At 43.5% G+C, this 27,195-nt stretch overlaps 1 protein-coding gene across 10 annotated transcripts in view; it reads right to left on the bottom strand.

Moving 5' to 3' along the window:
* Positions 1 to 926: 926 nt before the first annotated feature.
* Positions 927 to 27,195, bottom strand: part of IP6K1 (inositol hexakisphosphate kinase 1) — a 68,981-nt gene continuing 42,712 nt past the window's right edge. For 7 of the 10 annotated variants that reach the window (XM_074197970.1, XM_074197962.1, XM_074197969.1 and 4 more), the window contains 5 exons: positions 12,926 to 13,273; positions 7,216 to 7,426; positions 6,712 to 6,893; positions 5,160 to 5,335; positions 927 to 4,490 (listed from right to left, as the gene is read on the bottom strand). In XM_074197970.1, the coding sequence (XP_074054071.1) occupies positions 3,969 to 4,490; positions 5,160 to 5,335; positions 6,712 to 6,893; positions 7,216 to 7,426; positions 12,926 to 13,148 (1,314 nt within the window). In that variant the 5' untranslated portion in view covers positions 13,149 to 13,273 and the 3' untranslated portion in view covers positions 927 to 3,968. Of the gene's footprint in view, positions 4,491 to 5,159; positions 5,336 to 6,711; positions 6,894 to 7,215; positions 7,427 to 12,925; positions 13,274 to 18,342; positions 18,397 to 27,195 lie in introns of all 10 variants that reach the window. The other 3 variants (XM_074197968.1, XM_074197963.1, XM_074197961.1) reach the window with 1 other exon arrangement.

The following is a 27,195-nucleotide window of genomic DNA, read 5'->3' on the forward strand; positions in this document are numbered from 1 at the left end:
GGCGGGGCCGCGGCTCCCCCGAAGCCCCTACGTGGCGGGGCGGGGCCCGAGGGGCGGGGCCTCCCGGGCCGGAAGAGCAGAAGCCTCGCCCAGTGCCCCCCGGGGGCGGCTTCCAGCCACGTGGCTGCAGAGAAGCCCCCCCCCACGCACGACAGGGCCCCAGCTGCCACCCCCGGGGCCCCGCTCCCCCTCCCCCCTCGGCCCCCTCCGGGGTCCGGTCCCGGGGGCCACTCAGCCGAGCCTCGAACCCGGCCCCGGGGGCCCCGCGGAGCAGCGCGGTCCACTGGGGCCCCAGGCCCGGGGGGGCGGGATGATAAATGAAGTGCCATCCACGTGGGGGGCTGCCGGCTGTGGGGGGCCGGGGGGCGCCTCGGCGGCCACAACGGCCGGGCGAGCCAGGCCCGGAGAGGCCCCCGGGCGGCCGAGCTCGCATGGCAGCGTCTCCGCAGGGCGCTGCGCTCATTCCCCATCTGCCCTTTCTGCCACCCTAAGCCCGTGGCCTCGCGTTGCTCCCTCCCCGGAGACCCCCACCTGAGCACCCCTGCCCCGGGCTGGGCCCCGCGCCAGGCAGGGCGGCCCGGCCCGGTGTTGGCACCGGAGGGCAGCTCGGGAGACAATCTGTCTCATGCCCAGGATGCGGGGCTGAATGGCACTAACCAGGCCAAACACAGGGGGGCAGGGCAGGCTTCATCCAGGAGCCTCTTGAGCCTTCGCCCCATCCTTCCCGGGCACCCAGACTCTCCTCGTGCCTCTTTCCACCAGAACCCCCCAAGTGGTCTGCCCGGGGTCTCGGGCCCAGGCAGGAAGGATCTGAAGTCCAAGGTGGCCCACCTCTGGGTTCCCCTCTGGCCCCCAGTCTCCACCCCGAAGGCAGGGCCCCGACCCCGAAGCGGGCGGTGGGGGTCCTCAAACAGAGAAGGCGCTGGTCGTTTCCAGGTGACTTTATTTTTCTATACACAGCTTTAGACAGAAGGCAAGGGAACAGTGCGGGGTGAATACAGACACTGTTACAGTCATGCCCCTAAACAAGGTCAGAGAAAACTAAAGAGATGCGGGAAATGCCAGAGACAAACGTAATAGTGCCACTCCGCAAAGACTGGACAGTGGAGTCTTCTCGCGGCCGAGTGTCCTTATCCTTCCGGGAAGAGCAGGAGGCCAGGGAGGTCTTGCCCACTGCCCGTAAGCAAAGCCAAGCAGTCCTTCCCCGTGGAAATACAAAGCCATCAGCATCTCCCCGTGGCTAAAGAAGCCAAGTTGGAGGGTTTGGGGGTAGCCACACCCCTCCCTGGTCCGTTCCCATTCCACAGCCCCGTCCGTGGTCCTCCCACAGCCCCGTCTTCCATTTTTTTTGCAAGTGGCTAGTGCTTACTATTGGCCCCAGTAAATACTGTACAGAGATTTCGAACAAAAGCACCTGTGTGTGCTGGGCTCCCCGCCATCCCCTCTTTGGTCCAGTGCCGGGCCGCACAGCCCCTTCCCTAGGCCGGCCACAAGACGCAGGCCACCGGATGGGACGGACGGGCAGGAGGAAGGACGGCTGCCCGGAGGCCTCTGCCCCGCGAACGCTCGGTCATTCCCAGGCCGGCCACGCGGGAGCGGGTGCGGGGTTCCAGGCCCCTTCTACATTGTTCCCACCTGGTAACCTGCCGTGCAAGGCCCAGCCCAGGGATACTGCGCGAGGAGGCACAGCCCCGCGTCCTCGGCACGGTATAGCTGGGCTCCGGCCGGGCACTGAACTGGCTGCGGGGCTCAGATGGGCACACTGCCCACCTCTGCATTGCCCTGGGAATGAACACTGTCTGCTCCTTAAAGGCACCTGTCTCCCGTGGGGGAAGCCGTAGCAACAAGTCCGAGAGGGGTGGGTCTCTGGGGTGGTCCCAGGGCTAGAGTTCCGCCTCTCCCTCATGTTGGGGGGGGGGTCCCCTGGGTTGACCAGGCAATGGCATTTTAACAGCAGAGTCCGCCCTGGCCTCGGGCTCTTGAGGTCCAGAGCTAGAGGCCGGCCGGCGCGGGGGAGTGGGAGCTCGAGGCTCAGTCCCCCACCCGGGCTAAGCCAGGTAGACGTAAGCTAACAATGATACATGCTGAGTCCCTACAGGAAAATGAGGATAAAGATATACACACATCTCTCTGGAGCATGCACCCACATGCTGCTTAGTCCCTCTTGACCTGAGGAGCGAGGAATAGTTTGTCCTCAGTGAGCTGGTCAGACTGGCACTGGCCACCCCTGGTTGACCTGGGGGATCCAGGCAAGTTTCAAGCTCCCCAAACTAGTCATGCTTCAGACAGGAAAGCCAGGGTGAAAATATACAGAGGGCACAGGCACTGCGCTGCTCCCCCCACCCAGTCTGGCCCTTTCTACAGAGATGGCAGAAAGGCAAGGCAGGGGGCGGGGGGCAGGCATCCAAAGCTCTTTCTGAGCAGAGAAAACGAAGCCCCAAGCCACCTCCCTCAGATGATGCCAGCCGTTCACTGTGCCCTGACTGGTGAGGAAGAATCCCAGGTAGTAGCTGCTTGAGAAGGGAGCACGGAGGAAAAACTTTTATTGACAAAGGGGTTACTCTAGGTGGGGAACAAAGCCAGCCCCCTCCTCACACACAGGGCAGCCCATTCTCAGGACAAACCTGGAGCTGGCCCAGGTGGTCATCAAGGATCCTCAAATGTCACTCTTCACACCCTCCAGGCACCAGAGAAGCTTCTGGGCTCTGTGTCTGGTCTTATTGGTGAAGTGAGTCCTGCTGCTCTTGATCAAGCCACACCTGGGGAGAAGTGCAGACCCCACGAGACCCTACAGTTCTGAATATCCTAGGAGAAGAGCAGCAAGAAGCAATGTGGCAGCTGAGGTTGGAGGGCTCTGGTCTTAGAAATCTTGAGATTTTTAAGTGCCTTCTTTCCCTGCCCCCACACCTCGGCTCAGGCTGCGGCCCTGGTCCTGGTCCAGATCCAGACTCAGCCCCCTCCCCACCCACCTCTCAGCACCTAAGAAGAATCTGCGGGGGGTGGGGGAAGGGGGGAGCAAGAGAGCCAGCACTAAGTTTGCGGAGGAAATGTTTCTCACGCTGCTGGAACTGCAGTGCACACACACTGCCAGGTGGGAGGAGTGGGCTGGGGTTCAACTAGGGGCACCAGGGAGGGGCAGAGGAAGCCACTGACTAAGGCTCGCCTGGCTTGTTTTAACTACCAGTCCAACTTCACAAATGGCTTAGTTCCGTCTCTTGCAGCTCAATTGTAAAAGGCAAGAAACAGCTGGGGGGGATCCAAGACTCCTCAGGCTACCTGGCTCACCAGAGAAGTCTTGCTGGCTGGTTTTCCCCCATCCCTGCTAGGATGCTGAAAACACACATTCTTTCTCCTAATCGTTTCTCTCGTCCACAGACAAAAGAGAAGCCTGGCATAGGCTATTGGCTCCCCAGGGTTCCCCACCTGCTCCAGGTTGGTCTGAGGGTCCCCAGAGCCTCTCAGGAGGGAATGACATGTGGGAGCCTGGGGGCTCGACGGCCCGACTGAAAAGCCTGCCCTTCAGTCAGACTCTGGCTCTCACCGACCCCCCCCCCCAGACTGAGGCTTCGAGGGAGCCCAGGAAGGACCAGGGGAGTCTGAAGAGCCTTGCTGAAGCCTCCCTGGGGCCACAAACTGGCCAGAAGCCTGGGTACTAAAGAGGCCAGGGTGTTCAGAGATCCTCTTCCTAAGCCAGCCTGGACACATCATCAAAGCCACACGCTTAATAAAATGGCTGAGCGCATCTTCTGCTTTTGCCTCTCTCTCCTTCACTTTTATATAGATTTATATATATGTATTCCAGGCTACAGCTAAAATCATTTCTTTTAGTTTACACCAAAGAGAAATATAACCCTTTAAAACCAAAGTCTTGTCTGCCCTCTGGGGTGAGTTCAGAGTGGGTGGTCCCTGCCTGTGGGTAGAGGAAAGGGCTCTGGGAAGTGACTGGCGCTGGAGCCCCGCAGAGGACTCTATTGGTTTTCCTCCCGCATCTGCTCCATGATGGTGATGAGGCTCTCGAGGCCGAACACGTAGCCCTTGTCTGGTCCGTCATGCACAGTCGGGTCGTCCCGGAAGCCCTTGAACGTGCTGTGTGCAAAGTCAATCATGCGGACGTCCACCTTGGGAGAGGCCGAGGGGGAGGTCTCGGGGCTGGTGCTGGGACTGCCGCCTTCAGGCATCATCTCAGGGAGCCCCGAGTCCACGTTCTTCGAGCGCAGGTCAGCCCGCCGCTCTAGGAACGTCTCTGCCCTGCACTCCTTCCCATCATAAATGATGAGGAGGGAGCTGGAGTAAAAGCGGTAAGAGGCCTGCCTCTCCAGCACACACTTCAAACCCCGAAGTTTGCCCAAGATGGGCTCAAAAAGATCTCGGCGGAGGTCCAGGCCGTTGTGGAGATACTGGTAGAGAGCATTGCGGAAGCCTTCGATCGAGAGCCCACGACCATAGTATTTATTCCTGCACAAATAATGCCCTGTGTCCAGCTGAAAAACCTGAAAGATCAGGAGACAGTATTAGGGCCCCGGCCTGGATGATGGCTCTGGGGGCTTCCTCTGGCCCAGTCTGTCAACAGCAAGTTCGAGTGCCTGCTGTCATCTATGAAGAGCAAGCTAGGTCCCAATCACATGGGAAATGATGCTAGGGCCAGGAAAGCAAGTCCATCCCCTGTAGGCTAAAGGTCGGGGCCCCCCGCTTCCCCATGTGCTGCACCCCCCCACTAGGAGAGAGCTGAGCTTCCTCTCGAGCCGATTTCCAGGAATCAGCAGAAAGCATGAGAGGAGCAGGGTCCTGAGGAGCCTCTCCCTCTCCTACTTTTCAAATCCTGAGGCTCTAGAGAAGACTCCAAAGAGCCTCCAAGAGTCACTGTCCAGATTCCTAGGTCTTAAACCAAAAAGAAAGAACTGAAGGCTGAAGAGCTCACCTTCTGCAGGCATAAATAGGGCAGGAAACGGTCAGGGAGCACCCTGTGGTGGAAATTCCCTCGCAGAGATGACTCTGTGACCGTCACACTCCTGAAGGCCTGGCCTGCACAGGACCCAAAGTGGGAAGGGGCGGGTTGAAGGCAGCTCCTGGTCGGCCCCCCTGAGCCTTCACCTCTGGCGCTCGGGCCCGCCAGCAGAGGGAGCCCTGACACTAGCGGCAGCCCCTGGCGGGGCCTGTACCTGCATTCCACAGACGCGGACGCCCAAAGTGGCCGAGGTGCTCTGCTCACACTTCTTCATCTGCCGGGCCGCCTTCTCCTCCGACGCGTCGTCGCCATGCTGCCGGGTGCCCATCTTCAGATCTAACACACAGGGGAACTTGAAGTGATGCACCACATTCTCCAGCAAGAGAAACTCTGTAGACTCAAGTCAAGGAGGCCACAGGCCTGCCCTCTGGGACCTTCAGTCATTAGTACAGTACCTGAACCTCCTGAATCTCTGGTTTTTAAGATTCAATTTACTCAAATTTCCCTATCACAAGGTCATTCTTCCTTATAGTCTGACAGATTTGTAATAGGGACTCTACACCCTTTAACAGTCATTAAAAATTTTAGTTGAATTCTGTAATAACTGAATGACCCCATCAAGTTCAGAGAGAGGAGCCCCAGAAATGATCTAATCCAATCCCTTTCTTTTTTGAAGTGGGGACTAGGAAGAGGTCCAAGGTCCCCTTAAGAGCAGAACCTGGTCATGCCCCCCACCCCCAACCAGGTACAGGTTCCCACCTTGAGGCTCATCCCTTCAAAGCCTCTCCATGGAATGCTCCCAGCTTTAGCCCTCGAGGGCAGGGACCCCGCTGCCACATTCTAGGTCACTGATACTCTGCTCATTCTCTCCCCACTCCTGAAGCCCTGGAACACTGGTCCAAGAAGATGCTCCTCCTCCCTCCCTCTGCCCAACTCCCACTTTCAGCCCCTGCAGTGCCTTGGTCCAACCTGCTGGCAGGCAGTGCTCATGGTGGGACACACAGACCACCTCACCCAGGCCTGATCCGAGCCAAATCATCTTTTACACATGAGGGTAAAGGACCTACACTGAATCACCCAGAAAATGACACCCAGAGCTGACTGAATCCTGACCAATTAGGGACAGCAGAAGCCATGTGCCTGGCACCCACATGTCCACTGGGACCGACTGGCCAGCCTTCTAAAGACTTACATGCCTTCATGCATGTACTGCCCCAAACACCATGTCCTCAGAAGCACTGCAGCCAGTCCAGGTGGACAGCTAAGCTCTCAGACCGCAAACTTTCTGCACTGAATGAGGCAGAGAAGTGGACTAGAAGGAGCTGCAGTCCTGGGAGTCAGTGACAGCCCTCACACTTGGCACTTTGCTAACTGTATAACACAAACTACAAGGGGTTTTCAATTCTGTTTTTACAAAAGCACAAAAAAATTAAGTTTAAAAATGTGCTATAGGGGCAGCTAGGTGGTACAGTGGATAAAACACCGGCCCTGGAGTCAGGCATACCTGGGTTCAAATCCTGTCTCAGACACTTAATAATTACTTAGCTGTGTGGCCCTGGGCAAGCCCCTTAACCCCATTGCCTTGCAAAAAAACCTTAAAAAAAAAAAAGTGCTATGCTGGTGTGAGAGGGGCCAAAAGGCTGCGCCAGAGCTTCCAGGGCAAGGGAGGCTTAGGGCAACAAAAGAGGCAAAGACAAGAGTGAGAAAGAACAGGGTGCCACGCCTGGCCCCCACAGAAACCCCTGGCCACCCAGCCTGGAGGATACTGTAGAGTTTCCTCTCTTTGGATTCCGAGCGCATCCGGCTCAGCTGCTGCTTGTGGCAGCGCAGGCTCCAAGGGTTGAAGCTGATTTTTTCTGAGCTCAGGCCGCTGTTCCCATCAAGCATCTGGAAGGGGACGTCTGAGTGGATGTGCAGTTCCACCTTGGGGCTCTTCAACTCCTGCAAGCTGAGGAGGGAAGCACTAGTGGTCATGGGCCCGCCTGCCCCGGGGAGGCCCCACTCTGATGGCCACTCTTCTGCTCATGCCTTTCTAATCATCGCCCAACTTCCTTGAGAGGACCAGAAGCAAAGGCCCCCATTGACCTCCCTCCCAAGGTCAGGACTGCCTTCTGGCCCTTGCTCTCCACTCTCCATAAACAGGGTCATTTTGGGGTAAAAGTGTTATTTAGGGCCCTCCTTTTACAAGAAGCTCTAAGAGTTGATCTCCATCCCTCTTGTATCCAGCCTATCTTAGCCAACCCAGGTCTCCTGCTCCGCCACCTCCTTACCCATCTGAGCTTTCTGGGACCAGCCCCGCCCGTTCATCCTTATGTTCGCTGCCGCTGCCAGAGCGGTGAAGGCTTCGACGAGAATGCTTGCGCCGGGGCTGCTCACGCTCTGGTGGATCATCCTGCTCCAGAGCCTCACTTTCCACATAAGGATAGGCCACCAGGTTAATGTAGCCATCACTGTCCCCCTCAAAGCAGACGGACACAACACCTGCCAGGAGGAAGGGTCAAGAGAGCCAGTAAGCCATCTGCTACAGGATGTAGCTACGCCCCTCCAGAAGATGGAGACCCCTGGCTCTTCTGGAAGAGTTCGTAACGGAATGAAGGGAACGAACTGTGGGTGTTTTGAAGCCTCCTGCAGAAACAGAAACCCCATAAAGGACAACAGGAAGTAGGGTCTGAAGAAGGGTCAGGAGAAACCCTCCAGAAGCAAAAAGGTCCTGAAGTGCAGCCTGTTTTACTTTTCTCACCATGCTTTCTTCATGATTAGTTCCTTACTCCTGTTCCACCATCAAGGGAAGTCTATGTACTGTTAAACCTATGGTGTAAGTATACCTTTCCCACTACAGTCTACTCCTGGTTCATGCCTTCCCACCATTTACCCCCAATCCCCTGCTCATTAAATAAGGGGATTGGACAAGATAATTTCTAAGACACATTTCATCTTTTAAATTGATGTGGTCATTCAATTATTACAGAATTCATTTAAGATGTGTTAAAATGACTGTGAAAATGCACAGAGCCCCTATTATGAATATGTCAAAGAATGAGGAATAGATGGTCACTCTCCTTTTCTCTACTTTCTGCCAATGTTAGCAAGGAATATTGAAGAGGTAGATAACATTTCCCAAATTAACAGCTTTGAGATTTTAGCATCTTTAGCAAGTTCCTTACTCAGCTCTTTGCCTCCTTCAAGAGGTTCCTCCACCATAGGACTGTAAGTAACTTCTTGAGGCTCAAACACTTTACCATTTCAGTACTCTTCTAACCCCTTCAGGTTTTGCTATGTTAACGCTGCTAGCCTAACGCAATCAGCCTTGAACAAATTTGCATGAAGTGTCTCCTGGATCTTTACCAAAGGGGCTAAGACTATCAATGCTACATCAAAAGAAGAATGGAAAATAATGTATCCTGGATACTCAACTGACAGTGAAGGTTGGCTAGGTCCCTTCTTAAAGCCTCTTCTGGGTCAGGAATTCTTTTATGCTACAAGAAGAAAAAGTTCCAGCTTCTAGACTGAGGGCTGGAAAGGGACCTTAGAAGTTATGTAGTCCAACTCCTTGCTTTTTACGGGGGGAGTAGTCTTGGTACCAAGATTAAACTTCAAGCCTGCTTTGAGTCCAGAGGATCAAGACTCTCTTTAGTTGATATTGGTCTTATATAGTAAGAACCAAACTATAATAAATCTCTAGAACCACCTCTGGCTCAAAAGGAGGACACAGCAGCAACACAACTGATGAAAACTTCTATTTTTCTGAAAACATTTTTTCTGAATTATTTTTTTCTACAGTTGGGCTGGAAGAGCCAGCGGGAATCTGGTGAATCTATTAGAAATAGCCTGAAGCAATAAACCTTCAAGCACCCTCAGCTTCCATGTTCTTTGGCATATTTTCCCAGTTCTACATGATTCCCAACCAATCAAATAATAGTAAAGGCCCCAATACCTGGAGCAGACAAACCTACAATTTCTACATCAGATTGAAGAGCCAGAAATCTGGAAGGTGAAGGGCTTGTATGTGCATGTACATGTATGTATGTGTGTGTATGTATATGTGTGTGTCTATATATATGTATATATACATATACATATACATATATATATTAGTCTGTCAAAAGAAACAGGTTAAGTAAGATACAATGCCCCAACGGAGGCAGAGCTGCCAGGGTGCTGACGTGGTTATGTACTCCACCTCACGAGGTCCTTCCAGTAACCTACGAGTCAAGGACATATTGTCAACCACCAAGACAAGGGAACCTGAAGTTGAAGGACATAAGTGTCAGAGGGAGTCCAATTGTCCATGACACCAACCCCGTCTCCTCTCCATCCCACTGAAGATTGAAGATCAGACGGGTCACTTTTGCCTCTCTTCAAACTGCATGAGTTAGGGGTGGGGGGCCAAAATTTCCAATTTAAATACTTCCCCTTCTTTTGTCTTCACCCCAGGCAAGCATGTTCACTAACATTTGGCTTAAATCATAATTTTCCAGGCAAATAAGTTACTGTGAGACTGGTATACAACAGGCAGATTTTGTTAAAACAGCTTTCAAATTTCTAACTCCAAAAATCTCAAAATTTGTTTTAATTTAATGGAAGACATTAAATGTCATTTTAAAATCTCTGTAATTTCTGTGCCAAAAATAACAGTAGTGGGGCGGCTAGGTGGCAGTGGATAGAGCACTGGCTCTGGAGTCAGGAGTACCTGAGTTCAAATCCAGCCTCAGACACTTAATAATGACCTAGCCATGTGGCCTTGGGCAAGCCACTTAACCCCACTGCCTTGCAAAAACTAAAGTAGTGCATCAGCTTTACTTCTGCTATGGAAATGGAAAGAATGGAAGGTAAACATATGGAACAGGTCAGACCTTAAAACTCTTTTAACAGGAAAAGACTGGAAAGAGAAAAGTAGTCTAGATCCCACCTGGCTTTCAACGTCTAAGAAATCTAGGAAGTTATTTAAATATTCCTGCCCAACTTCCCAGAGCTACAAAAGCTTGTCTGAAACATTTCAGCTAATTTTAAGCCCCAGCAGCCTTGGGATACCCAAGAGAACTGCTACAATACAGGGGCATCAGTGTAGAGATGGAAATAACCCTGAGTGTCATCAATCGAGGAAGTTGAGGCCCAGAAGAGACCTGTGACAGAGTCAGTCAGTAGCAGAGCCACAATTTCTGAGTGCCATTGTCTGCCATTGCTCCTCTGGTTGGACCCCCACCCCAACTCATGCAATTCAGAGAGGCAAAAGTTACCCCTGTTTGATCTGCAATGTTCAGTTAGGACAGTGGGAAGGAGAGGAGATGGGATGGCGTTGGGACAATTGGCCTCCCGCTGATACTTAATGTCCTATAACTTCTAGAAGCCTCAGGTTCTTCCTACAGGTGGTTGATGATATGTCCTTGACTCCTAGGTTGCCAGAAGGACCATGTGAGGTGGGGTACATAACAATGTCAACACCCTGGCAGCTCTATCTCCACTCACCCAATTACTGGCAATCAGAGCAGCAGCCTTACTCCCCACACCAAGCCAGCAAGTCACAACCCTGCTGCTTGTTCTAAGCATCTGAAGCAGCAGAGGCTCAATGTCACTGTCAGCGTGGACAAACATCACATCAGACTTGATGATAGGACACTATCTCTTTTTTAGCATAGACAGACAGAAATAAGGTCTGAGGCACAGTCCTCAAAGCTAGAAGAGAAAGGTTAGGGGCTTGTAGTCTGTCTTTCCCTAAGAAGAAACTTGAACATCTATCCCAACTCCCTCTTTCCTCATTGAGGAAAAAAGCTTATTCCCCAAGGAATTCTGATGCCACCAAGGAAAGATAAAAAAAACAATGTCTGATATCTTAGGAAAGAAATCTAAAATTTCATTTCCCCTTTTCTCAAGTCAAATGAGGCCTATCCCCTAAAAAGTAAATAAAAACAAAATGGTACAAAAATGGTTACAAAAATCAGAGAATCCTAGATATAGAGATATAAAGGACTCTAGAAATCATCAAACTCAACCTTATTTTACAGACATGGAAACCGAGTTTTAGAAAGATGAAGATTATGAAGATATTACATGGCCAAGGAGGCTCAAACTCGGGCCCCTAGGACATTTAACTCAGTCTTATTGTCATCTTCTATCACAGAGTTCTTCAAATGCACATAATTTGTGAACCTCTTCTACAGAGATTTAACAGTTTTACTTGGTAAAGGAGTGAATAACTCACCAGTGGGAACTAGGAGATATTATTATTTCCCTTTTCCTGCAGTATCCATCCTCATCCCCTTTCATTTTTTTTATTCTTTTTTGAATTTTACAATTTCCCCCCAATCTTGCTTCCCTCCCCCCCCCACAGAAGGCAGTATGATAATCTTCACATTGTTTCCATGCTACACACTGATCGAAATTGAATGCATTGAAATAGAAATCATATCTTTAAGGAAAAATTAGAATACAACAGCAAAATTACTTAATAAGATACCTTTTTAAAAAAATTATAGGTAATAGTCTCTGATCTTTGTTTAAACTCCACAATTCTTTCTCTAGTTACAGATGGTATTCTCCATCGTAGTTACCCTAAAATTGTGCCTGATTGTTGCATGATGGAATGAGCAAGTCCATTAAGGTTGACCATCACCCCCATGTTTCTGTTAGGGTGTATAATGTTCTTCTGGCTCTGCCCATCTCACTCAACATCAGTTCATGAAAATTCTTCCAGGCTTCTCTGAAATCCCATCTCTCCTGGTTTCTAATAGAACAATTGTGTTCCATGACACACATATACCATAGTTTGTTAAGCCATGCCCCAATTCTTTGCCACCACAAAGTTGCTATGAATATTTTTGTACAAGTTATGGTTTTGCTCTTTTTCATGATCTCTTCATGGTAAAGACCCAGGAGTGGTATTGCTGGATAAAAAGGTTTGCACATTTTTATTGCTCTTTGGGTGGAATTCCAAATTGCTCTCTGGAAAGTTTGGACCTCATCCCCTTTCAAAACCTTTCTGTTGACAAGACCACACCTTTATTTCATTACTCCCTGCTCTTCTGTTCTTTACAAACTAAGAGACTTCCCCCCTGACAAACTTCTAAAAAGCCAAAAAGGCAATCACTAGACATGGCTGGATGTTATTTATTTCTGTTCTGTCCTCCAAATGTAATTCTTCCAGGCCCCAATCCTCCTCAAAATCCCTTCTAACATTAAGTTATATAGGTAGGCCCAGGTTTGACAATGTCTTTCCTCCCTCACCAGCCATCTCCTAGACTTGAATGAAAACATGCTCTATCTAAAATGCTCCTTAAAAAAACACACAGGGGTGGCTAGGTGGTGTAGTGGATAAAGCACCAGCCTTGGAGTCAGGAGTACCTGGGTTCAAATCCGGTCTCAGACACTTAATAATTACCTAGCTGTGTGGCCTTGGGCAAGTTGCTTAACCCCGTTTGCCTTGCAAAAAAAAACCTAAAAAAAAAATACACAATAAAAAACACCCCAAGAGTTACCATTTACAGGGTGCTAGTGGACACTGCTGCACATGAGAACAAGTCTGATCACCCGTGTTGCCTCCAATGCAGTGGCCCAGTAGAGAGCAATAGGTAGGGGTCAGAGGGCAGATCATGCAACCTCAATGGGCCTCAGTTTCTCATCTGTAAAATGAGGGGATGAGACTAGATGAATTCCAAGCAAAACCTGTTTACAGGCCAAATGGAATTCATTTTCAGAGAAAAAAAATCTGAGAACTTCTAAGAGTCTTCCTAAAACCAATACCACAAAGGGACATTTCTTTCCAATTAGGAAAAAGTGATTGGACTGTCTTAGAAAGAAAACCACAACTGATGCTTCTGGGGAAAGAGAAATACAATTACAACCCATCTTTATGCTAAGTAACTAGAGATACCATGTAAAGATAATTACGGAAATACACCAAAGAAGAAAGCTCTTGCCCACCAATGGGCAGCTTGGTATAATGGAAGGAAGGTGGGGGGGGGGGTGTGTAGGAGAGGCCCTTACCTTTGTATTCAGGGGTAAACTCCTTCATTTCAGGGGGTAGGGATTCATAGAAACGCTGCTCCCGGGAAATTAAAGGCTTGCATACGGTGTGGTCGTCATAGCGCATCATGCTGCTGTGACCGCCCACCTGGTGGATGAAGGGCTCCAGGAGGACTCCCCGGTTTCCGGCTCGACTTGCATTCTTGCCATACTTCCCCACTTCCATGGTTTGACAAACACACATTGCGTTGGGGGCCAGTCGCACAATGAGGGCAAAGGAAGTAGCACATGGGCCACAAGAGAAGAGTATGATGGAAGATCTTGACTAGGTGAAAGTCAATATTTTGAGTCGGCTTGCCTTAATCCTTTCTGTTAAAAAAAGGGGGGGGGAACAATGAAATTTTTTTAAAAAACATTAGAAGAAAAAGTAGATCTATACATCAAATCTGTGTGAAATTTTAGTCTCTAATGTATCTAATAAATTTATCAGGCTTTCCTCATATCCTTTATAAGTTCTCCTAAGCATCTTCTAATCTAAAAGTCCAATTGTTAAGACCCTTAAAAAATGATAAACCTCCCTAGATAGCTAGTTAAAAATATAAGAAGAGGATAGCTTAACCTAGAACTGCTTTATGTTTATTATATATGACTTAGTCCTGTGCCTATTTGAAGTCATCTCAACTGTAACTCAGAAAATGAAAGTTCAGTGGGACTGAAAAAAATAGGACTGAAAATCCTATTTAGAAAATCCACAAGTTTTCAAACCTTTTACCATGGACCAGCAGGGATGGAAAAATCATACACAATTTCCAAGATAAATTCCGTTTTTAGATTTCCTCCTAGATTTTATCTCACCTAAAGTTATTTATGTAAATTTATGACTTCTTCAAATGAAGTTTTAGGGAGTTCTCTTGGCAGTTAAGAAAGCTCTTTGAGAAATTCCTAGTATGACCTTTCGAACAAATGTTACCCCAAGGAAGTTGATGTAGTTTATAAAGCTATGAGCCTATCAATGAAACGAAGAGAAAATAGAAATAAAAAACTACAGAGTTATGACAATTCTCATGACACACAAGAAGTTTTCCAAACTCTGTCATGGTACATGAAAATAGGATGCTATCCCCATTGCTCTGTAGGCTACCCAAGCTTAGTGTCAGCCTGGGCAATGATGCTCCAAGTTCTCTCTGTTATAACTGCTCCATACACAACATTCCTTTACTTCAGGGAGATGAGAAATATGAGACAATACATTTAAAAGTACCTCAACTTTTTTGAGGAAAAGAGTTACAAATGAGATCTTACATGAAATCAATTCATTTCATCTTTAATATCTACACCGTTCTTTCCAACTCCCTCATTAATTGCTAGCTCCCTCCCCAGAGTGAGCATCTTGGGTTATAAAGTTTTGAAATATGCCACACTAGCCCTACTGTTAAGGGATCAAGAGCCCAATAAAGCAGGTTTTATGTTGCCTCTACAGTAGATATATACACCCTCTTTCTCTATTAAATTACCCAAACTCCAGAGGACAAAATATATGAGGTTCCAAAAAGAATTACTGAATAAAGGTTTCATGGAATGCCTCTAGTATGGTGTCTAGGTTTGGCAGGCATACAAGATCAGATAATATTCTTTCCCTAAGATACTACTAAAAGAAACAACTTCACAATGGAGGAAATCATGATTAAAAAATTGAATTTTAAAGTCCCAATTAACTAAGTTTCTATAGGTTTCAATTTCCTCATCTGTTACATGCAAATAATTTTATCACAAAAAAATTATTCTAAGTAACTTCCTTTTTAGTTTTTAAATGCTATATATATAGAAATTAGTCATCAATAGTGCTAAAGGCATGGTTTTAGGTTTTCATTTAATAAAAAGCAAACACGATTTTTGCTAAGTTTTCAAGCACTGGAAAAAAGGGGAAAAAACTAAGAGAGGACTCACGAATGGAATATAGCACTGGAAGGTACAACTTGTTTGAAAGAAATAGAGCTTATAGAAGAGTACAACATTTAAAAGGAGGAGACAAGAGATGATATTTAGTCATCTGACTGACTAGCTAAGTGAAGGCTAAGAAGGCTATGTGTGTGGATATATGCAATGCTTTCAGACTATAGGCTGCAAATTTATAGAGAGAAGGCAGAGGAGTGAGTCTGATATATTCCAATATATCTGTGAAAAGTCTCTTTCAATGATGCAGATTCCAATTTGTCCAGGACAAGCCTCCCTCCTGGGAGACTCTTGCCCATGTTCTGCCACCATATTTCGTAAGAGGATCTGCCCAATATTTCTCCTGACATCACAAAGGCACTAGTGTAGTTCTAGCTGTTACCACCTGACCAGTCCATCTTTTGTCCTTTTTTTTTAAAGGGTTTTGCAAGGCAAATAGTGTTAAGTGGCTTGCCCAAGGCCACACAGCTAAGTAATTATTAAGTGTCTGAGGCCAGATTTGAACTCAGGTACTCCTGACTCCAGGACCAGTGCCCTATCTACTGTGCCACCTAGCTGCCCCTTTTTGTCCTTCTCATACAATTTTTCAGTGATTTCTTTTACTCCTGTTCTTCATTCAAGATCCTTGTGTTGCAGGTTGAACACATTTCCTGTGTTATCCTTTAAAAAGTTTTTGGAGGAACACTATTGTTCTATTAGAAACCAGGAGGGATGGGAATTCAGGGAAGCCTGGAGGGATTTCCATGAACTGATGCTGAGTGAAATGAGCAGAACCAGAAAAACACTGTACACCCTAACAGCAACATGGGGGCGATGATCAACCTTGATGGACTCACTCATTTCATCAGTACAACAATCAGGGACAATTGGGGGCTATCTGCAATGGAGAATACCGTCTATAACCAGATAAAGTGCAATGGAGTTTGAACAAAGTCCAAGGACTATTTCCTTTAATTTAGAAAAAAAAAACTGATACCTTATTCTGATTTTGTTATCTCTTATATTTTATATTTCTTCCTTAAAGATATGATTTCTGTCTCATCATACTCAATTTGGATCAATGTATACCATGGAAACAATATAAAGACTGACAAATTGCCTTCTATGGGTGGTGGGGGGAGGGAAGTAAGATTAGGGGAAAAATTGTAAAACTCAAAATAAAATCTTTAATGAAGGGGGGACCTTTTACAGCTATACAAACAGTAAGACCAGTAGGATACTGGCATTTTTAAATGGGCCTTTGCTTGGGATCATGAAAGGGGCAGTTCAAATGAAGTCCAGAGACCAATCAATCTGCTCCCCTTTACTAGGTCTAACCTATTAATGTATCCTATCTGTCGGGAGATACAGAGCAACAGGAAAAGCTTCACAGTTGCCCATCAAAACACAGGTTGTAATGTCAACAATGGCTGTCCATACATTTGATCTTTTCTCTGTAAATAGAAAGGTCAAACTCTTTTGAGTGAGTACAGGTCTCTTCCAAGAGGCTTGGTAACGTTTGGGGACTTATGAATATGGTAGAAGGTCATAAACAGAGGAGAAGGATGACTATTTCTTGACTTTTCCTTCTCAAATTGGATACTATACTAGATCTCTTCCATCATAATGGCAAGCACTTTTGACAATACTACACTATATCTTGTTCTATGTTATATTATTAGAGCTGATATTTTTTTAATCAGAGGGTCACTGCCAGTATTATTTCTGTCACTTCATATTTGGAAAAAAAACCTACATAGTAGTATTTTGCTCTAAAAAAATCAAATACATTTTCATCATCAAGAAACAAGCAGTGTGACCTTACATTCTTTACATCTTTCAGGCTATTGTGAAATGGACAAGATGCAGTCCACTGTTCAATACTGCTTGCTGACAGCCTGCCTGCTTCTACAACCCCCTTTTGAAGGATCCCCTTGCTTCATGTGCAGATGCCTCTTGTAAAGAGCCTATCCTTGCTGCAAGTAAGCACAGTGATAGTTACTGACACTCCCTCAGGGCCTTGTGTGTTGGCCCCTATGACACTCTCACAAATGTTGGCAGCTTCTGCACCTATCTCCTCCATAAACACTGGTCCAACATTTGGCTCTCCTCCCTTGCTCTTTCTCTTTAGGACCACTCCTATCTTTCTTGTGGTACATTAATATATCAGTCAAAAATTCACAGATGACAAAACTCTAATGCTGCAGGTCAGGAATTTCTCTATTCCCCTTTATTGGACAGTTTCTTATTTTATGACTAAGTCAGCTGTTTGTAAACAATCCCTATACATAGTAAAAGAACTAAGTATCTGTTGATTGACATATTCTGGTCTCTTTGTTGTGACAACTAAATGACACTGGTTAAACTTCTTAAATTATCATCAGTGGGCAGCTAGGTGGTGTAGTGGATAAAGCACCGGCCCTGGGTTCAGGAGGACCTGAGTTCAAATCCAACCTCAGACACTAATTACCTATCTGTGTGACCTTGGGCAAGCCACTTAACTCCAATTGTCTTGCAAAAAAAACAAAACCAAAAAAAAAAGCAAAAGAAAATTATCATCAGCATTATGTCATTTCTACAAATCATTTTCCATTTGTCTGTCAATTTCTTATTTAATAGTTCAGGATTGAATTGTTTCAATTGTTCATCATTTCCCCATTCTTCTTCTTGTACTTTACTAATTCTAATTCTAATTTTTCAAATCATAGTTTGATCACATACATATACCTGATTCTTGGAAAACTGTATCAATACTCTTTTCCTGCTATTAAAATACAATCTATTTTGTTTTCTATATTAGTTAGTGCTCACCATGTCCAGTGTTTACCAGTTACTGAAGAAAGTGTTCATAATATAGGCACAAAGCTTCAGAGTCAAACACAAAGTCTGTGGCCTCATTTTTTCCCTGAAATATGCTATGCTTTTCTATTTATTCCACTCTTTTCTCACTTTTTCCTATTTTTCCATTAGAAATAGCTCTTTCATTCTTCAACAATCAATATTATTATATGAGAAGCAATTATTTTCATGGCAGTCTCTTTGTAAAAATTCATCATTAATACTACAACATTCAATGACCAAATATACCAAGAAATACTTCTTGAAGTCTTTTAGTAGATCAGGGCTGTCCAACCCTATTTTTTAAAGTTTTTAATGAAACAATATACAATATATGTTGATGTGCCATTTAACTGAGAACTCTGTAGTAGCTCAGTTTAATTAAAGCATTTAGTAAACCCACAAGCAGACTGCATAAAATTGCACTGGGGGGCCACATTTCGGATAGCCCTGCAGCCGATGATAAGATCTACCCCCATCAACCCTTTCTTTGCCTTTCCTAGGAAACCTGAGCCATTCTTTCATTTATATACAACTTTCTTTTCTCTCTTGATCATTTATAAGCAAGACTAGTAAAAGAGGGATAAAGTTGAAGAAAGTGAATTATTAGGGCAGCTAGGTGGCACAGTAAATAGAATGCCAGGCCTGGAGTAGTTTCAGATACTTACTAGCTGCATGATCCTGGGCAAGTCACTTGACTCTGTTTGCCTCAGTTTCCTCATCTGTAAAATGAGTAGGAGAAAGATATGGCCATGCACTCCAGTATCTTTGCCCCAAAAAAACCCCCAAATGATGTCACAGAGTCAGAAAGGTCTTTTATTGCTTTATTTTTTAAAATTAAATCGATAATATTTTCACATCATCCTTATTTCTGAATATAGCCCTCCCCCTCACAGAGAGCCATCCCCTAGAAAAAGAAAGGAAACAAAAGCAATTCAGTCAAAGACACACACACACACACACACACACACACACACCACTGAGTTGGACCGTACCACATGCAGGGAAGCTTGTTTTCACTACCACTTTTTAGAATTTTAATTTTTAGACCTTTTAAATTCTAATTCCTGAGAGTGATCTTTCATTTACACTATTTTAGTCACTCTGTGTATTATTCTTTTAATCCTATTTATTTCATCCTGAATCAGTTCATATATAGATTGACCTTTTGCTTCTGACCTTGACTTCCTCGGGAGTAGTACTGAGTCAAATAAATGGCATGGACCATTTAGTCGCTTTTGCTTGAACGATTCTAAAATGAAGTCAAACCCCTTTCATAGTTCCACCTGTTAATTTCATGTCTTAGGCAGTTGTAGAGTCAAAAGGGGGAACTGCCTCTTTGGCCTTCATTTTAACCAACAAAAGAGGCTACAGAGAAGGAAGAGGAACCTGGGGAGACAATCCATCATGTTAATTAGAAAGTTTATAGTCTAAACCATGGAAACTCGATGATCTGGAAGAGGAAATACTTATTCATCATGGTTCTAACACAAAGCTAGCAGATGGAATCACATGAAGGATGCCTAATAAAAAACAAAATCAAGTAAAACCAGTGTTTTCCAAAAATAAGATTCTCTGACTTTTCAGAGGTTCTAATTTCTTATCAGAAGCTAGAGCAGTATCTTGAAATTCAACCAGGATTAAGTTGAATTAAATGACCTCTTAGATCATACAAAATACTAAGACTCTATGAAGGAACAGAACATTGAGAAAGCAAGATTTTTTAAAGTTAGCATTTTATGTAGCACTATAAGATTCAAAAAGCACTTTTCATATATTAGCTCACTGGATCCTTACACTATCTAGCTGCAAGGTAGATGCTATGATTATTTCCATTTAACAGGTAAGGAAATTAAATTTGAGAGAAGTTCAGTGACTTTCCTAGAGTCCTATAGTTAGTATCTGAAAGAGTACCTGGGTCTTCCTGGTTCCAAATCTAACACTCAATCCACTGTACCACTTAAGTGTTTTTTAATTTAATCTTGTGGTGCAACTCTGGGTGATTCACTGTTCTCTGGTAAATAGAAGCTAGAATCTCATAGACTGATTAATCAAAGTTTACAACTCAGGATTAGATCTTTTGTAGTAAGATAGTTCAAATTACTCAATTAGGGTAAAAAGATCAAAAGAGAAAAGAATAAATTCATTTGAAGTCACTCAATAAAAATTTAACAATTAACTTAACTGTATTTGTCCTTCAGGAGAATTCATCACTTTTTACAACTGACCACAAGGAGTCATGAGTGCTCGCTCTAAGTACCTGCAGTCTTATTTTTTTTTTTAAACAGAGGGGAGAAGAGAAGAAAATACTACTGAATAAAACATACACACTAAACTAATGAGCCAAGCAAGGAGGTACATTTAGAGAAACAAATCAAGTAAAAAAAGGACTTCCTGAGTAGATCATGCTGTATGGAGAGATCCCTTTTCACTTGAGTCAAACTCTTTAAATGAGATGGATACAAAGGCCTGAGGGACTTTCTGCATTTTAACCTGTTTCATAAACAGAAGAGAAATTACTTCAGCATTGGCACATATGTAGAGTCTCTTTCCTTTGTACTGAACAGACATAGGAGGCAGGACAGGGAGAGAAGCTCAAGTAGCATGAAAAAGTCATCAAAAACAAGGTTTCCGCACCAGTGCAAAAAGCCTCATCCAACACTCCCACTGAATAAGACACCAGCTAATCAGCATATCGATAAACTGGCCCAAACAACATGACTCAGTAAGAGCACAAAGAATCTACATCCAAGAGTCATTTTTTTAGTATTTATCCAAGACTCCCAATGAACCAGCAGAAACCAAAGATTAGAGTATCCTAAAATAAGTCATCTGATTCACAACTGAAAGAATATTAAAAACTGACAGCTTTTCCATTTGAAATGTTATACCCTCATAGCTAAAAATAAACCCTTTGCCAGCAGTACCAACTAAAGGATAAATTTTTTTAAATAAAATTTTTATAACTTTTTATATCACCTATATTTGTTTTCTTAACCCTTTCTCTCCCTAGCTCTTCCCAGAAAATAAAGAAAAAGGGAAAAGCTCAGCAAAACTAAACAGCATATATAATTATGTCACATTACACATATCAATATATAATAAATTCACTGTCTAACTTTCTAAGCTATCCTGTTTATCTCTGATTCCTTTCTGGCTTCCTTTTGTTCTCTTCTGTGAATTTCAGAAACATGTTTCAGGGACCCTCATTTTTCTTTCCTTTCTTTTTTTGGGGAAACTAATTTCCCTTTCTCCTACCCAAATTGAGTGAGAAAAAGAAAAACAATTTTAAGAAATTTACATAGTCAAGTCAAGCAAAACAAACATGCTTAGTCCAAAAATGTTTGTCTGATTCTGCAACTTGAGTTCATGAACCTCCTTGTTAGAAGTTAGGTAGCAAGTTTCATCATCAGTCTTCTGCATCAAATGGAGATCTTAATTAAGCCTTACAAGTTTTGTCTTCAGGCATCTCTTCCAGTTCTTTATTGTTAACAAATAGTACTGCTTTAAAGAGCTATGTACATCTGGATCTTTTTAATTCTTTGTAGGTTCTTTTTGGGACATGCTCGCCATGGCATCTCCAGGTCAATGGACATTACACAAGTAAGTAATATTCCAGGCAGAGTTCCAAGATGCTTTCCAATTCACAAGCTCCATATATAGTGCACCTGTTTCTTCATCACCATTCTAACACAATGATCACTTTTTCCAACAAAAATAAAGAATATTTAACTGAGTCCAAAGTTGAATGTAATTTCTTTTTTAATTAAAATCCACAATATTGTACATTCTAACTATTCTTTAGGAGTTAATTGTGCTAGGTAGGGTCCATGCCAAGATTGAAACCAAGGGGAAGACATGCTTCAGCACACTAAGTCATTTTTCAGAAGCCCTCTTGCTTCGTGAGAGTTTTGGAAAAAGAGAGTATGCATCAGGGAAGAACTGCATCCTAGACCCAAATCATTCAGGTAGACAACAATGAAGGAATGTTAGCCACGATGTCAAGACCCTCCAAATGTAGATTCAAGAATTCCCAGAATCTTCCTAATGTGTGGGAGCTTTTTAAGAGCCTCTCTGTGCCGAAGGAAGCAGAACATGTACACGATTGGCTCAGCCCATTTCAAGGATGGTTCCCATGATAAACTGATTACACTCATTCACCCTCTGGGGAACTCCAAGTCTCCACCGCATTCACCCATTTGCTGGCTGGGATCTCTACCAATCACCCCATCTCTCAGTCTTTGCCCCAGGCCTATAATGTCCTTTCTTCCTGTCTGCCTCTCACAGATCATTGGTTTTCTTCAAAGTCCAACATAGAGGCCACCCTATCAAAGAGTCTCCCCCAATACCTTCAGTTCTTAGGACCTTTTCCCTCCATATTACTTTGTATTTACTCTATGTGTATGTGTATAAAAGGGATTATGTGTGTACACACACACACACACACATACATACACACCACCTCCACCCTGGAAGCAGAGCCCAACTTAAACACAGAGTTAAAAATCAAAAAACAAGACCTAATCACAGAAAGTTATCATGACAGGGAAGATCAAAATACAAAATCAGAAGATAATATTACATCCAAAGCCTCAATGGAAATAATGTGAATTGGTCTTCGCCCCAAAAGGAATTTCTGGAAGAGCTCAAAAAGAATTTTAAAAGCCAAAGAGCACCATAAGAAAAGATTAATATAAGGGATTGATATAGAGGCAAGCAGAACCAGAAAAAATATAAATTAATATAATAATATAATGACATCAAAAGGCAGTAAAACTCTAATTATGTGACTACTATTGGCCCTGGAGAAGAGAGCATGAAACACACTTTCTATTCCTTGGGAGGAAGATGCTGAGGAAAAGGATCACTGTGTTATTTGATTTTGCCTAACTGCTTTTTCTTTGTCACAGGACAGGAAATGACTGATGTAAAAATAAAGGGTGCAGCCAGACCTTGGAAAAAAGAAAAGCCAAACAAGGGAGGTAGAGGAAAAAAAAATTGGATGCAATCATGAAATCATGAAAAGAAAATTCAGCAGTTTGATAAAAGAGGCACAAAAAAAATGAAGAAAATAACACCTTAAAAAATAAGCCAAATAGTAAAAAGATGTACAAAAGAATTCCTTAAAAAGTAGAACTGATCAAATGGAAAAGGAGATATGAAAAGTTCACTGAAGAAAATTAAAAGTGGACAAATGCAAGCTTATGACTCCCAAAGATATCAAAAACATTGTAAAATATCTCATTATGGGGCAGAGGTAGGGAGGAAATTAACCTAGAAAACAGATACAGGAAAGAAAATTTAAGAATTATTGGACTACCTAAATATCATGAACAATAAAGAGCGCCCAAACATATTTCAAGAAATTATCAAGGGAAAATTGCCCTGATATGTTAAAATCAGAAGGTAAAACAGAAATTGAAAGAATTCAATCACTTCCTGAATGAAATTCCAAAAGGAAAATTCCCAGGAATGTTATAGTGAAATTCCAGAGCTCTCAAAGAGAAATTATTGCAAGTAGCTAGAAAGAAACAATTCAAATACTGTGGAATCACAGTTATGTTAAACTAAGATAACAGCTCAAATATACCAAGAACTGAGCCAAATTTATAAGAATGCAAGTCATTCCCCAATTAATAAATGTTCAAAGAACATGAAGAGGCAGTTTTCAAAGTAAGAAATAAAATCTATATATAGTCATGTGGAAAAATGCTCTAAATTACTGTGGATTAGAGAAATACAAATTAAAACAACTCTGAGGCACCACACCCTATCAGATTGGCTAATATGACATAAAAGGAAAATGACAAATGTTGGAAAGGATGTGAAAAAATTGAGACACTAATGCACTACTGGTTGAGCTATGAAATGATCCAACCATTCTGGAGAGTAAACTGGAACTACACTGAAAGGGCAACAAAACTGTACACACCCTTTGATCTAGTAATACCACTACTACTAGTATCTCAAAGAGATAAAATAGGAAAAGCACTTCTATGTACAAAAACATTTATAGGATTAGTTCTTTTTGAGGTGGTAAAGAAGTGGAAATTGAGGGAATGATCATTAATTGGGGAATTGCTGAACAAGCTGTGGTACAGGATTGTGATATAAGAAACAAGTTTTCAGTAAAACCTAGAAAAACATAGATGAACTGATATGAAGTGAAATGAGCAGAACCAGAAGAAATTTTTACATAGTAAAAGCAATAAGGTTGTAAGGTTGAACACTGTGAAAACTATTTTCTTTGGCATTTTTATTCATTTATTTAAGGCAATGGGGTTAAGAGTGACTTGCTCAAGGTCATACAGCTAAGTAAGTATTAAATGTCTGAGGCCAGATTTGAATGCAGGTCCTCCTGACTCCATCCACTGTGTCACCTAGCTATTTTCAACAATACAAAGATCCAAGACAATTCTAAAGGACTTCTGATGAAAAATGATTTCTACCTCCAGAAAATAACTAATGTAGTCTGAATGTAGCTTGAAGCGTATTTTCTTCTTTATTTTTTTAATCTGTGTTCTTTCACAATATGACTAATATGGAAATATGTTTTGCATGATTGTAAAACCTATATCAAAATTGCTTGCTTTATCCATGGGGAGAGACAGGAGGAGGAAAGGACTCGAAATTTTGAAAAAATGTAAAAAAATTGTTTAACATGTAATTGAAAATAAAATTAAATATTTTTTAAAAATTAAATACAGTTGGAAAAGTAAACAAGAACCAAATCTTTTAGGCTTTTAACATGTCAGTCTGAGAAGTTTGTATTTCATCCTGAGGTCACTGTCACTGAAAATTTTCCAAATACCTATGCATAAAGAAAACATCCTCAGGAAGAATGGAAAATTGTGGGGGGAGAAAGAGAGGGGTATGATCAATGGGGCAGACACAGAGGGGAGGAAATCAAAGGGACAAGCTGAGATTGAAATGGTTGTGTAAAAGGACAAGAGTCACTATATGCTTTTTAGTTGAAGCAAATGAGGAAAGGAAGTGGGAAGATGCTGAGGTGATAGAAGAGTATATTTTAATGAGCTCAATGTTCTGAGTGAATTATGAGAGGCAGGCCTTCAACACCAAGGATATGTAGTTCCTGTCCAAGTACAGAGTTCGAGGCAGTTAATCCTGATTGACTTTACTGATAATAAAGACAAGATGTGGACCTGCCACTGTGATGAGAAGGAATGTGGAGAGTCAACCAAAGAGAGGAGAGCAGCAGATTACCCTCTTGGTAGCACCTGAGTGAACACCTGTACTGCTTTTTCCACACAGGCAGGGGGAAGGGCTGAGTGGTGGGGACAGAACAATTGAAAAGACTCAACAGATGGGCCCATTGTATAGCTGAACTGGCAAACTGTGAGGTTCAGTGAGAGGGAAGCAGTGGGGACAATGAGTATGGGGAAGACATTGTAGTTGGTGAGTTCCTGAAGGGCATTTTCAGGTACACTTCTGGTCAGAGCAATCCAAAATTAGAATGGGTTAATAATTCAAGAGGCAGTAGACTCCCTTCTTCCTGAAGGTGTGTACACAAAGGTTGGATGATGGTCTGTCAAGGACCTCATGTAAGGGATTTCTATTCAACAAAGTATTGGATAGAATATACTCCAAATCTGAAATTTTGTAATTCTAAGTAGCATAGTCAGATAGGTACAATAAAACTATTTAAATTAATAATAATTAATAATAATTTAATTAAATTAAATAATTAGAGAAGGGAATGCCATTACAACCATGCAAACAAAAAGTTTTTTGTGGAATTTTATGGACCAAAGCAATTAATATTAATGGTTGGTATGCCATAATACATAACCAGAGTATGATCAAATATCTGAAGTGTTATGAAATTCTTAAAATGAAATTTAAGTTTCTTTTATTTTAAAAAAACTATATCACATGGCAATACTGTCCTGGAGAAAAGAAGGATATTATAAGAAAACTAAGCATTAAATAATGCTGGAACTCCCCAAAAGTTGATAATTACTGTCCTATGAACATGAACACTTTCCCCTGACTTCCTCATATGAAGCCAGAGCAGACTTGAAATTAAAAGGACCTGGAAAAATAATTTTAAAATTCACATTTGTCTGTCCTTGTTGGAGTTTATAATCTACAAGTCCTTACATGAAATACTACTCATTTATAAGTTGCTTGAGATCCCCCCCCACTCTTGTTTTACAGGTTTGCAAGCCCCCCTGGAGAGAAATTCCTCAAGTACTGGCACACAGTCCCAAAGCTGGGGCAGACAGAGGACTGGGTTCCTGCTAATACTAGGACATGCCCTTCTCTGGAGGGTCCTGATAAAAGAAAAGCAACAAAGGGATCCTCAAGACCTGAGGCCTGAATCAACAGAGAAGGAAGCTACCAGGAAGAGTCTTTATACTTAAGTTGATCTAAAACATGGGAATCCACATGAGTGAATCACCAGTCCCTAAAAACAGATCCTAGAGATGCCTCATCAGAAGCCTCCAAGAAAACATGAAGGTATTTATATTAAGGGTGTCTGGTTTTCAAAGTTACATGGACTAACAACTTTTTGACTTCTGAGTCTGTTTTGTTACTTGCAAAATGAGATAATGAATAGACCAAAATGGCAACCACTGAAATGCAGCTAGGTGATATGGTACATTAGGCTACATTTGAATTCTACTGCAAACACTTGTTAGATGTGTGATTCTGGACAAGTCACCTAACCTTCCTTAGTTCAGTTTCCCCATCCCCATCCCCATTCCCCAAATGAAGACAATATGGCACCTATCTCATGGAATTGTTGCAAGAACAGATGAGATAACACATGTATTTCACTATATAAATGTTAGCTAATCCCTTAAAAAAAACTTTCATTTAGACACTATCATCCTCTCAAACTATCATCCTTTATCTCCCCTCCTTTTCTCAGCCAAATTCCTGAAAAAAAGTATCTAGACTCCTTGTCGTCTTGCTCACTCCTCAACCCTCTGCTTTCATCACTCAAATGAAAATATTCTCTCCAAAATTACCAAAGATCTCTTAACTGCTAGATGATGGTTCTTTTTCACTCATTCTTGACCTCTCTTGCATGTAACAGTGCTGACCACCCTCTTTTCCCTAGTTGTTCTTTCCAGGTTTACCTCCTGTCTTCTCAGACTTTCTGTTGGTTCAACACCCATCTCAGCATATCACCCCACCCAAGTCCTTTCCTCCTTCTCCATTCTTTCCTGGCAACCTCCTCAGCTTCCCTAGATTTCACTACCATCTGTATTATGCAGATGACTATGTCCAGATGTGTCCCCTCACTCATCTGTCAAATTATCTTTTTGAAGTACTAGTCTGACCATGTCACTCTATTTGATCACCTCCAGTAATTCCCTATTATCTCCATGAATGATTCTAAAAACCCTCTGGCTTCTAAAGCCTTTCCTTTGTTCCAGTCCTCTTCTATCTCAGACCCCACAGTCCCATGAACTCTCCAAAGTTATGCTTTGGGCTGCCTCTTTGCTCTTCCTCAAACATAATGCCCTCTTCTCCAGACCCTGCCTCTGTCT

Source organism: Macrotis lagotis, chromosome 8 (assembly GCF_037893015.1).
Source record: "Macrotis lagotis isolate mMagLag1 chromosome 8, bilby.v1.9.chrom.fasta, whole genome shotgun sequence".
NCBI lineage: Eukaryota > Metazoa > Chordata > Mammalia > Peramelemorphia > Peramelidae > Macrotis > Macrotis lagotis.